The sequence below is a fragment of the Oncorhynchus nerka genome, linkage group LG21, assembly GCF_034236695.1.
Source record: "Oncorhynchus nerka isolate Pitt River linkage group LG21, Oner_Uvic_2.0, whole genome shotgun sequence".
NCBI classification, from domain to species: domain Eukaryota; kingdom Metazoa; phylum Chordata; class Actinopteri; order Salmoniformes; family Salmonidae; genus Oncorhynchus; species Oncorhynchus nerka.
Window position 1 is genome coordinate 27,701,316 of NC_088416.1, and position 12,611 is coordinate 27,713,926.

A 12,611-nucleotide genomic window follows, 5' to 3' on the forward strand; every position below is an offset into this window, starting at 1 on the left:
AAGGTAGTTGTTGTGAAATTGTTATGTTATATTACTACATGGTCGGAACTAGAAGCACAAGCATTTCGCTACACTCGCATTAACATCTGCTAACAATGCATATGTGACCAAGACAATTTGATTTTTGATTTGAATTTGAAATCAACAAATACCCTACCATCTAAACCTACACTTGACAAAAAAAGTATATAATAATAATATTAAACAATATAAAAATAAACCACCACCCTGCTCCACTTTTTAAATATATTTAGTCCTACCAACAGCCTGAAAAGATGAGACACAACCACTTAACATACTGTAACTCTTCTGACGTCAAGTCTCGCACAACAAAATAAACCTCTCTGCAGTTGCCACCACAACCTCAATTTTCTGCGATTTACATTACATCCCTGCAGTTCAGTTGATAACCATTGCTATAATTGCTAAAAAATACAATCTTACTGAAACATATATCACTTGTTGGCCTCTCCCTCTGTACTGGTACAGATCTACTACTTACACCACTCCTCTCAGGATCCCTCCCTCTGTACTGGTACAGATCTACTACACACACCACTCCTCTCAGGATCCCTCCCTCTGTACTGGTACAGATCTACTACACACACCACTCCTCTCAGGATCCCTCCTTCTGTACTGGTACAGATCTACTACTTACACCACTCCTCTCAGGATCCCTCCCTCTGTACTGGTACAGATCTACTACTTACACCACTCCTCCCTCTGTAGTGGTACAGATCTACTACTTACACCACTCCTCTCGGGATCTCTCCCCCTGTACTGGTACATATCTACTACTTACACCACTCCTCCCTCTGTACTGGTACAGATCTACTACTTACACCACTCCTCTCAGGATCCCTCCCTCTGTACTGGTACAGATCTACTACTTACACCACTCCTCTCAGGATCTCTCCCCCTGTACTGGTACAGACAGATCTACTACTTACACCACTCCTCCCTCTGTACTGGTACAGATCTACTACTTACACCACTCCTCTCAGGATCCCTCCCTCTGTACTGGTACAGATCTACTACTTATACCACTCCTCTCAGGATTTCTCCCTCTGTACTGGTACAGATCTACTACTTTACACCACTCCTCTCAGGATCCCTCCCCCTTGACCCATATTCCTTCACTGCCTCAGCACATAACTACTGTAACATCAACCTGCCTCTCTTGCACCAGACATGTCTGATCCCCAGCCCCATCGGCACCCCTACAATTAACACATACCACGACTTTCCCCAATGCTATACATTTCTTTGTCTAATGCCCCATTCTGCACACATCTCACACCTAGGAACCTCCCTCCTACACACTGGGGTCACATGCCCGTAAGCAGGGTTCATCAACTAGATCACGGGCCAATTTTTTTCTGGAGAGGAAGGTTGGGGGCCAGAACATAATTACAAATAATTTGTAGATTTTTTTAAAATCCATTATTTTACCAGGTAAGTTGACTGAGAACACATTCTCATTTGCAGCAACGACCTGGGGAATAGTTACAGGAGGGGAATGAATGAGCCAATTGTAAACTGGGGATTATTAGATGACAGTGATGGTTTGAGGACCAGATTGGGAATTTAGCCAGGACACCGGGGTTAACACCCCTACTCTTACGATAAGTGCCATGGGATCTTTTAATGACCTCAGAGAGTCAGGACACCCATTTAATGTTCCATCCGAAAGACGGCACTCTACACAGGGCAATCACTGCCCTGGGGCATTGGGATATTTTTTTTAGACCAGAGGAAAGAGTGCCTCCTACTGGCCCTCCAACACTACGTCCAGCAGCATCTGGTCTTCCATTCAGGAACTGACTAGGACCAACCCTGCTTAGCTTCAGATGCAAGCCAGCAGTGGTATGCAGGGTGCTATGCTGCTGGCAAAATCGACCGCAAGATAGGGGTGGTATACAGAAGATAGCCCTATTTGGTAAAAGACCAAGTCCATATTATGGCAAGAACAGCTAAAATAAGCAAAGAGAAACGACAGTCTGTCATTACTTTAATACATGAAGGTCAGTCAATCCGGAAAATGTCAAGAACCTTTAAACTGTCTTCAAGGGCATTCGCAAAAACCAGGCCATGGTGAAACTGGCTCTCATGATGACCACCACAGGAAAGGAAGACCCATAGTTACATCTGCTGTAGAGGATAAGTTCATTAGAGTTACCAGCCTCAGAAATTGCAGCCCAAATAAATGCTTCACAAAGTAACAGACATATCTCAACATCAACTGTTCAGAGGAGACTGCATGAATCAGGTCTTTATGGTCGAATTACTGCCAAGAAACCACTACTAAAGTACACCAATAAGAAGAAGAGACTTGCTTGGGCCAAGAAACACGAGCAGTGAACAAGACCGGTGGCAAATCTGTCCTTTGGTCTGATGAGTCCAAATTGGAGATTTTTGGTTCCAACCGCGGTGTCTTTGTGAGACGCAGAGTAGGTGAACGGATGATCTGTGCATGTGTGGTTCCCACCGTGAAGCCTGGAGGGGGAGGTGTGATGGTGTGGGGGTGCTTTGCTGGTGACACTGCCAGTGATTTATTTAGAATTCAAGGCACACTTAACCAGCATGGCTACCACAGCATTCTCCAGCGATACGCCAACCCATCTGGTATGCGCTTAGTGGGGACTTATCATTTGTTTTTCAACAGGACAATGACCCCATAAAAAGCTATTTGTATTCGTAGAAAAAAAGGTTTGTACCCGTTGAAAGCGATTTCCATAAATCGCTGGCAGCCTCTCATTCGGCCATGTTGATGCCTGCCTTACAAGGCTGCAGAAATTATAGTACGTAACCACCATCGCTTTCTAGGGGTACTACAAATCGCTTTCTACACGTGAGAACTTTTAGTCTTTTTCTTGTTGTCAAAACCCTGCCAAAAGTCAGGTGACATTTGAAATGGAAGTTATGGGGAAAAAGTCCACTATGAAACTGACATTAAATGTGGAGAATGATAGATTACATTTGCCTCTGTTGGCCCTCAAGTAGGCTATTCATTTCTATGCCATTCTAGGCTACTGTGACCTACCATTTGACACAGTACAATAAATATTTTGAAATGACGATATCATTGGAGTCATTGCAAATCAATTTGTGCCACATGTGTAGCCTACCTGGAGCTGGCAAACGGCTTTAATTAATATAACTGCATTTTTTGTTGTAGCCTTGTGTTATTATGCAAATCTTAATGGCCATGTTTAGTTAATTAAATTGGAAGTTATCAATTGTGATCATGGTCACAGCTCTATCGCGTAGGTATCATTCTCCATATTTAATGTCAGTTTCATTGTGGACTTTCCCCTGAAATTAGATGATGGCCTTTCAGGGGCCGTAGGATACCTGCATCTAGCTCAGCAAACAATGGCAAAGTTGAATTGCAACTTTAAACCCAGATTTTAGTCAGTAGCATATGTCTATTGAAATAACAAGTCAATCTTGCAAGTAGGCCATTTATTTGTAGTCTTAACATCTGGCACATAAAGAAGGCACAATTATCAGAAAATAGCCTAACATTAGTTTTTTGAAGTTCGTCCAAGTGTTTCTTGCACATATTGAGATCATCTGTCCAACTTTCATCACTTCATATCTATAGTTATGCACATGCACATGGGATTTTTAAAAGAAAATAAGGCCCAAGGGTGGTGTGGTATATGGCCAACATACCATGGCTAAGGGCTGTTCTATTGCACCACGCAATGCAGAGTGCTAGAAAACAGTCCCTGTGGTAATTAGAGCAGTATAAATAAATGTTTTGTCATACCCATGGTATACGGTCTGATACATACAGTTAAAGTCGGAAGTTTACATACACCTTAGCCAAATACATTTAAACTCAGTTTTTCACAATTCCTGACATTTAATCCTAGTAAAAATTTCCTGTTTTAGGTCAGTTAGGATCACCACTTTATTTTAAGAATGTGAAATGTCAGAATAATAGTAGAGAGAATGATTCGATTCAAATTTGATTTTTTTCATCACATTCCCAGTGGGTCAGAAGTTCACATACACTCCATTAGTATTTGGTAGCATTGCCTTTAAATTGTTTAACTTGGGTCAAACGTTTCGGGTAGCCTTCCACAACCTTCCCACAATAAGTTAGGTGAATTTTGGCCCATTCCTCCTGAAAGAGCTGGTGTAACTGAGTCAGGTTTATAGGCCTCCTCGCTCGCACACACTTTTTCAGTTCTGCCCACAACTTTTCTATAGGATTGAGGTAAGGGCTTTGTGATGGCCACTCCAATACCTTGACTTTGTTGTCCTTAAGCCATTTTGCAACAACTTTGGAAGTATGCTTGGGGTCATTGTCCATAGACTGCTGCGCCAGTAGGAGCCAATCAGCATTCAGGGCTCGACCCACCCAGTTTACAATTATTAACTTTACTAACAAAATGTTTGTTTGAAATGTAAACTGATATGACACATAAATGTCAAAATAACATGCAAAACGTATATATTTGTTTTACTAAACAGGTGGGGCTACTTGTCTGAATGACAGGTCGCCACTGCACCTACGATACTTCGCTCTGATTCACTTCTATTTCTCCTCCCGTCTTCGACCCTGCATACAGCTCACTCTACCATTCTTATTTAACAAACCATCTCCCTTTCCCCCGCCATTTTAACCGATTCAAGCTCACTCTATTTCTTCCTCTCTCTTAAGACCTCCTCTGCCTCACTTGTTCCCTCCTTATAATACTGCACTTCTCCTCACATACATCTTGTTCTTGCCCTCTCGAGGGATGACATTTATCCGGCTGTCACAATCTCCATACAACCAGCACGAACCCCTCGGGATGTAACGCTCAACAGTGCATCCCACTTCTAAAGCAGCTGCATCGTCTTGATGTTCCTCTTTATCAATAGCTACAGCGACTCTTTTTCATTTCTAACTAGCGCGCTTTTCCATCCACCGTCTCCTAGGGCACAAAATGGCGGTTATATTAACTTTATCCTGTGCTTTTGGTGTTCACGTTTTTCTCCTGTTCTGTAAGCTCATCAGGTGAAAACTGTAAGCAATGTAGAAATGTAGCTACATTTGAAATAGCTATTTTTTACGTGTTCAATTTCTATTATCCGATACTGTAATAATGAATATAGAAGAGGGCATAGTTTAGACTTTATGAAAGGAAACATGACCATCAGAACATTGGAAGGAAGTGCATATAGCTGCAGTTATTTACAGATAAGTCATCAACTGTGTGTAACACTTGCTTATCAGAAACACCATAAGTGTAAGCTTCCAAGGACCAGAGAGAGCATTGTTTAATTCATGTATTATTCATTGCCATATCAGCTGAGCTCCTTCCACAGCAGGCCACTCTGATGTTATCAAACACAGCCATGTAGAGCAGTGGATGGATGCACATGTTCAGTGTAGCCAGTCCCTTGGACACTTGGTAGGCCTTGTACACCCAGTCGCAGACCGAGCCACGTTTGTGAACCTTCTGGTAGAAATAGTAGCTCTGGAGGAGGTGATAAGGCACAAAGGAAATGGCATACAGCACAACCACTGCAAACACCATCAGGGCCACCTTCCGTTTCTCCAGGGAGGTTATATTCACATTCCTCCACACCACCCTCAACACTGCGCAGTATGATGCAAATGTGACCAGGAAGGGAATAAAACACCCAACCACAGACAGAAAGAATTTGTAAAACAAGTGAGTGTATGCAACTGCATCACTGATGGTGCAATAGGAGTAGGATACACAACAGGTTTTGTTGCTTCCCTCTGGACATGTGGAGGCAAACTTCAACACAGGAGAGGAGATGGCGGTCACAAAGATCCAGATGGCGACACTAGCAGCCTTGGCTTTGGCGGGGTTCACATGGTTCCGGCTGAAGAAGGGATACACAATGGCCACATAGCGGTTCACACTGATACACATGATGAAGTAGATGCTAACATATAGATTGCAGGTGAAGAGGAAGCGTTCTATCTTACAGACCGCCACCCCAAACAGCCAGTTCTTGTCCTGCATGTAGTAGACTATGAGCAGGGGCAGGGTGAGGACATAGAGCAGGTCACTGATGGCCAGGTTACAGGACAGCACCACACCAGTGTGCCAGCTGTTCCTATCCCTGGTAGACAGGAGTCTCAGGGCAAACAGGTTACCAACCAACGCCACGCAGAACTCAACACCGTACACTGAAGGCAATAATTGCACTTGGAACTTGTCACCATGACAAGAAGAGTTGTGATCCATCATGTTTGTTGTGTATTGATTTCTGTGGGAGATTAGAAAATAGGAGGGGAAAAGGCTGTGCAAACTGGCTCCCAAAAGTGGTATTTGTTAATCTCTGTGGAAGAAAAAGGATAAAGATATTCATTATATTCTGTTCTGAAGTGGAGAACCATTCTTTTACGCAGTTCATCCTGATCCCCTAAGAAGAACTTTGCATTGTGCCAGCCAATACATCAGTCACAACAGTTCATAAAATCAATCAGTATCATTGTCACAATACATGTAATAAATTGATAGTATTAGGTTTAAGATATCTTCAGAGCTGTTGTCTTATCAGAAATATACATCTGTGGTCAAAAATAAATAAAAACACACTGCAGTTCTCCATACTAATTTATGCAATGGATAGCAAATAATAATCTAAAGTACCATGGACCAAGGTGGTGTAAATCTTAAACCAACAGAATGTCTGTACAAAACACCCCACGGAGCCATAAACATGTTAAATATAATTTTCTCTTTAAGAAAATCCACAAGACCGTTTGATGTCTGTCTACTCAACAGACACAAAAACCTGAAGTATGCACCAGTACTCAAAAACAGGCGGGTCAATTATAAAAAGTACAAAATGTACACTTTACAGATATTTAAATGTATGACGGCAATGACCTCAGAATAAAGCCAGATTAGTACTTACTCATTGACAGATAAGGCTACAGTTCCTGGGGTAGATGTTCACAGAGACCAGTAGAACTTCCATGATTGGTTCGTTACATGTAAAGGTTTAAAGCAGTCACTTCCCTTTTTGACCTTCCGCCACCCTCACAAATCAACCCCTTCGTAGGCATTTTCAAGAAGTGTGACTAACACTGCATGCCCCTTGTTCTATTTGTAGCACAGTACCAAATGAAAATGTCACAACTCAAGTCGCATGCTCACCAGCCTCGGCTCCAGTTAACGCTCACACTTTGAGGTGAAAGCCTGTGGCAGAGACGACACGAGCCAGCCCCAAGAAAAAAAGGCTACACACAATTGAGCTGTACTTTGCATCCAGCAATTTATTTGCCAACGCTTATAACATTTATATAAACATGTTCACAAGGTACAAAATTACATCATTGCATTTTCATCCAGTCCTCCAGCTGACTTGTAGCAATAACGAAGTCCTATCATGAAGGAATACGTTCCTGTTCATGTTGATCAGAAACTGCAGACCACAATAGTGAGTCAATACTGCCATCTGGTGTTCTACCAGGGTAGAGCGCTCAGCATGCATCAGTCCAGGCGTTCAAAGGGTTATGAAGCTCAGCTCTTCCCCTTCCTCTGTTTGAAGCCCCCCTTCGCCCCTCCCGGACCCTTCTTGAAACCACCAGGACGAGGTTTGCCCTTAAACTTAGAACCCCCATCACCCCCAAATTTCTTTCCCCGCTCAGACTTTCCTCCAAATCTTTTATCCCTATCACCAAATTTCTTCCCTCCCAACTGTTTGCCCCCATCCCCAAATTTCTTTCCTGCAAACCTCTTGCCCCCAGGTGACATCTTTCCAAAAGATTTGCCCCCATCCCCAAATTTCTTTCCCTCTTTCCTGTCACCCTCCATTCGGTCTCTGGGTTTCCCTCCTGGACCAGACCTATGAGGTGACTTGGAACCATATTTGTTTTTTCTGTCGTCACCAGAGAACGGTTTCCTCTTCTTGAAGGGTCCTCCTGAGGGCCTTTCAGGCCTTTGCCTCCTCTTGGCTGCAGGGAACATATCTAGATGGGGGAGGGAGAACAATATAGAATGTGCTTTTGTCGGTCAAAGTAGCACAAAAATATAGTACAACAAAACAAACTATAGAGACTTGGTTCAGTACTGAAAGAGTACTTACCTTCATCTGGCTCCTCCCCTACAGCCTGTCTGTAGTACTCTGCCTCGTCGTCAGATTCAACAACCGGAGGCCTGTTATCCTGGTTCCCAGGATCCTCCACTTCAGGGTCATGCTCTTCCTCCTCCTGGCGCTTCCTCTTGATGCCTGCCATGCTTCTTTTCCTGCCATTACAGAAACAAACATCACTGTTCCACTCCAACTCAGGTAGAATGAATAGCAGTTCCAATGTGCTATAACGCTCACTTGTTCTCCTCCCGTAACGCTTTCTTTTGGGCAACATCCTGCTCTTGTTTTTTCTTCCGTTCCTGCTTTTCTTTCATCTGCGCCTCTTTTCGGACCAGGATCTCCTGAAGCTCTTCCTCAGTCTTGGCGACTATCAGAAAATACATTGAGGGCCTGTATCAGTATTTTACCATGACCAATCAACAGAAACAACCATTCTCAGTGGATGTGTCAGTAAGCGTTTACTTTTATGTTGTTGAAATATCACAGGTAATCATTGTTATCTTTTCATCATGTTCATCCCATAGACATCTAAATCAACAGGAAACTGACAGGTGTACTTACTGACTGCATGGTAGAGTATGTTCCCCTCTCCCATTCCCTCCTCGATCTTCACCAGCTGCATGGTGATGCGTGGGCCAATCTGAAGAGAAAACAAACTGACGCTGTAGAAACCTACCAGAACTGCTTACAATGTCACATCAGTAGGATCAACTGCTGAAGGCACCATGGTGATAAATGTCAGGATGTGTCAGTAAGCGTTTACTTTTGTGAAATATCACAGGTAATCATAGAAATCTTTTCATCATGTACATCCCATGGACAGAAAATGACAAGACAAACTGATGCTATAAACCTAGCATTTATAGTCACTGCCAGCACAGGAGTAGACAATTCTATTGAAATGCTAGTTACAATGTAATATCATTAAGATCAGCCATTAAGTCACCATGGTAATCACCTCAGTCAGTCTCACAGCGCTCTGTTGAGACGCCATGTTACCACGCCCGGAGTAGATCTGTGGCAGTTCCGTTATGTTGTGATCTCCATCTTGCTCTGCTTCACTTTCTGAAAGATTAGCACCTCTGAAAGAAAGTTAGCAGGGTAAGAGAACACATAACAGCTGGCCAAATCAGAATTACTTTGTAGGTCGCTCACGTCACAGCCAACATAAACAAGGAAGTATCACCCAAATAACTTTATGATACAGCTCAAATTCATCAAAGCAATACTGAGAACCCAAACACATGCAGATAGACCAGGTAGATCAAGTACAGCAGGAGATACTCTGCAGTCTGATAGGACTACAACAACCAGGGCTCTTACTTCATCAGCAGCTCACTGATGTCCTCAAACTTGCTCATGTTGGGGAACTTTTCCTGCATCAGCTTCTTCACTCCTCTACTCATGCCCACAGGGACTACTTTCAGGCTGCTGCAGAGGGGGACAGGGAGAAGGACATGGTTGAGTGTGGTCTGAACCATTTAGTCAGCTACAGGATCCTGCATGATGGGCGCATCAGTGCGTTTACTTTGAATATACATCACTAAACAGTCAATTCACAACGTGTCATCCTCTGAGCCCAAGCAGTCTTCCTATAGAGTAACCAAGCCACACTTGAATTAAAATGAGTGCACAAAACATCTTGTATACGTACTAATGGCGAAATTCAATTTCTTGAGACACTGGATCGTAGTTCACCAAAACACATCTCTTTATGGCGTTGAGGGCTACCTACAAGAAGCAAACCTGTTAAAATGCATACTAACCCAATTCTCGTCAATATAATAAAGGATAAAAGGATTGTGGGATATCAGAAAGCGTTTACTTTTGAGTGATCGTCACAGATAATCAGAAGACTATACTATCATCATATTTCACAAATCCTCAATCCAGCAAAAATCCAGGTACTGGTGCCTTTGACATACCTTGTGCACATTGATGGAAGGGAACATGTTTTGGAACATGGTGGCCATAAGTTTGACATGCATGCCCTCCGAGCCAAAGTTATTGAGGACCAGCAGTGCATGATGTGTGAACTGCTGTTCATGCATTCTGTGCCTCTTCAGTGACGAGACCACATCTTTAATAAGGGAGTACTGAAAATGAGAAAGACCATATTCAGGAAAAGCAATTGAAGCCCAAAACCCCATATTTGCTTGTTTCTAGTATTGGGGCTCATCAGTGCGTTTACTTTGAACATATATCACCAAACAGTCACGTCAAAATCTGTCATCCTTTGAGCCCATTTCTCCCAGTAAGTCATTTGGGTTTGTGTACTCACTTTGGTCACCCGGAAATGGAGCATAGGGCCTTTGGGCAGCCGAGCAAGCCTCTGGAAGAAAGAAAAAAATCTCAAACACCCACTCATTTACCATTAGGAGCTGGTAAACAGCACAACTCTAGATATTGATGCATCAGTGATAAAACATCTTAATCATGAATTCAGATATTCTCATAACTCAATCATCTGCATCAGCAATTGGATAACCAAGGAGGTATCAATAGTGATAAATCATAAAGACATTCCCTTTGAAAGGCCAAGGGTTTAGAGAGCAGCTGTAAAAATAGGGACTGTGTCTACTGTTAAAGCCCCTCATAGTACAGTAAAGCAACATGAGTGTATTCATTACGCCGATTCTGTTGCAAAATAAAGTTTACTCCAAACATAAAAAAATAAAAAGTACCCCTCAAGACAAAAAAACGAGTTTCTACTGGACAAATTCAAGTATGTCCCTCCCAGTTTAGTTTGGTTCTTAAACAGTCAAACGGTTTCAGAGATTAATATACCCTTGGAGTTGACAGACTTATTTACCATGTTGACACTACTGGGAGTCTTGGTGAAGATCATGAAGTGTGTCACTCCCAGTGGCCCTGCTACAGCCACAAAGTCCTTCAGCACATTCTTCTTCCTCACCTGTCAATCACACGTAGGCAAGCCATCAAATCCATTATGAGCACATGTACAGGCTCAGAGCAGTGCAAGATCACAGAATTATGATTCGTTTCATAAATTCAAAAAATATATTAAGTAACAAAATCTGGATTGCAGTAACTTCACTCTGATTCAAGTCAGTTATAAATACTAGTTTAGCGTTTCATGACATGAACAAACGGACCTTAAGGGATTCTGCAGTGAAGGGCTCCATGACCCGCCGCATGTCCTCAACTAGCTGACCGACATTCTTGCCGACTTGGCCACGGTGAAACACGAAGGAGTGAGGGACCGCACCGAACACCTCTTCCGCCACATGGTTCGCACTCAAACGTGACTTCTTCTGGTTTTTGGTCTGAAATTGAATTAACACGTTAGTTTTGCTGGCCAAGATACTTTTCTACGTTACAAGCTAACGCCGGTACTGTAGCCGTTGTGGATGTAATCAGTTACAAATATTTTAATCATTGTTCAGATATTCTCATAAAAACATCATTTTATCCACCTAGCTACACGTCCACATGCCGATAAGACGACCCCCAATATAATTACAATAATCTGAATCGTGTCAATAACTAGATACTATAGCTAACGTTAGCCAACAACTACTTAACCGCTTACCTTGGACTTCCCCATACTGGCAGTTTAAGTTTGACAAAATACTATTATAAAACGTCGTTGATGAACCTAGCTATGTAAAAATCTAGCATATTCCGCTATGCCTCTCCGTGTCCTCCATTTCAATCAGATACTGCTTTTCAACCACGTGGATCTCACTGCGCCGGCGCGGTGTCACATTGAAAAACGTTCGTCTTATTCAAATGCCCAACCAAATTTTTGTTCTCACCTTCCAGCATGTGTATTTGGCAACCAACCTGGTGTTGCTAGAGGAATTTAAAGAACATTTGCAATATGAAGTCTAAAAGGTAAAACTTCATTTTAAGGGGTTCTTATTACAGTGTAATTACATGTAACAGGTGTCGTAGTTAATTGTAATTACTCAGTTACATTGTAATAACATGTAACTGGTGGCAATTGCAGTCTGTAATTACAGAGGTTTAACAAATGCTTGTACCATGTTTGTTACAAAGGGGCAAGTTTCCACTAAATTCACCAATTTAGTGTTTAAATTCACCAATTTAGTGTTTAGTTTCTTCTCAGCTGCATCTGATTCAGTAATAACTGTCACAAGATTGTAATCTCCTGTGGACAGATACACTGGGTTTCTGAGATTACAACGGTTGGAGGCTCAATAGGCTCTAATTACCAACCCTTCAATCTGCACCCTTCAAAATCTCCAAATCAGATTTGATTGGTCACATGCTCATGTTTAGCAGATGTTATTGCGGATGTAGTGAAATGCTTATGTTTCTAGCTCCAACAGTGATGTAATATCTAACAATACACACAAACCTAAAAGTAAAAACCCCAGTCAAAACTGTTCGCTGCTCTGGCCCCCCAATGGTGGAACAAACTCCCTCACGACGCCAGGACAGCGGAGTCAATCACCACCTTCCGGAGACACCTGAAACCCCACCTCTTTCAGGAATACCTAGGATAGGATAAAGTAATCCTTCTCACCCCCCCCCTTAAAAGATTTAGA

At 42.5% G+C, this 12,611-nt stretch overlaps 2 protein-coding genes across 2 annotated transcripts; both read right to left on the reverse strand.

Annotated features, from left to right (window-relative positions):
- Positions 1–3,450: 3,450 nt before the first annotated feature.
- Positions 3,451–7,136, reverse strand: LOC115104252 (P2Y purinoceptor 11-like). Its single transcript, XM_029625583.2, has 2 exons — positions 6,898–7,136; positions 3,451–6,315 (listed from the first exon to the last, which is right to left on the reverse strand). The coding sequence occupies exon 2, from the start codon at positions 6,222–6,224 to the stop codon at positions 5,283–5,285; it is 942 nt and encodes a 313-aa protein (XP_029481443.1). The 5' UTR covers positions 6,225–6,315; positions 6,898–7,136; the 3' UTR covers positions 3,451–5,282.
- Positions 7,137–7,232: 96 nt separating this feature from the next.
- Positions 7,233–11,781, reverse strand: ppan (peter pan homolog). The gene is made up of 12 exons (XM_029625582.2): positions 11,630–11,781; positions 11,193–11,363; positions 10,889–10,990; positions 10,358–10,408; positions 10,002–10,172; positions 9,731–9,807; positions 9,400–9,507; positions 9,035–9,158; positions 8,638–8,716; positions 8,314–8,443; positions 8,071–8,231; positions 7,233–7,954 (listed from the first exon to the last, which is right to left on the reverse strand). The coding sequence occupies exons 1-12, from the start codon at positions 11,642–11,644 to the stop codon at positions 7,506–7,508; spliced, it is 1,638 nt and encodes a 545-aa protein (XP_029481442.1). The 5' UTR covers positions 11,645–11,781; the 3' UTR covers positions 7,233–7,505.
- Positions 11,782–12,611: the final 830 nt, after the last annotated feature.

Bases quoted from the DNA above. Each gene is read 5' to 3' on its own strand.
- LOC115104252 (XM_029625583.2), bottom strand. From the start codon at position 6,224: ATGATGGATCACAACTCTTCTTGTCATGGTGACAAGTTCCAAGTGCAA.
- ppan (XM_029625582.2), bottom strand. The intron at 10,173-10,357 runs GTGAGTACACAA...TCTCATTTTCAG, and splicing joins TCCATTTCCGGGTGACCAAA to TACTCCCTTATTAAAGATGT. The intron at 7,955-8,070 runs GTAAGTACTCTT...TCCCCCATCTAG, and splicing joins AGGGGAGGAGCCAGATGAAG to ATATGTTCCCTGCAGCCAAG.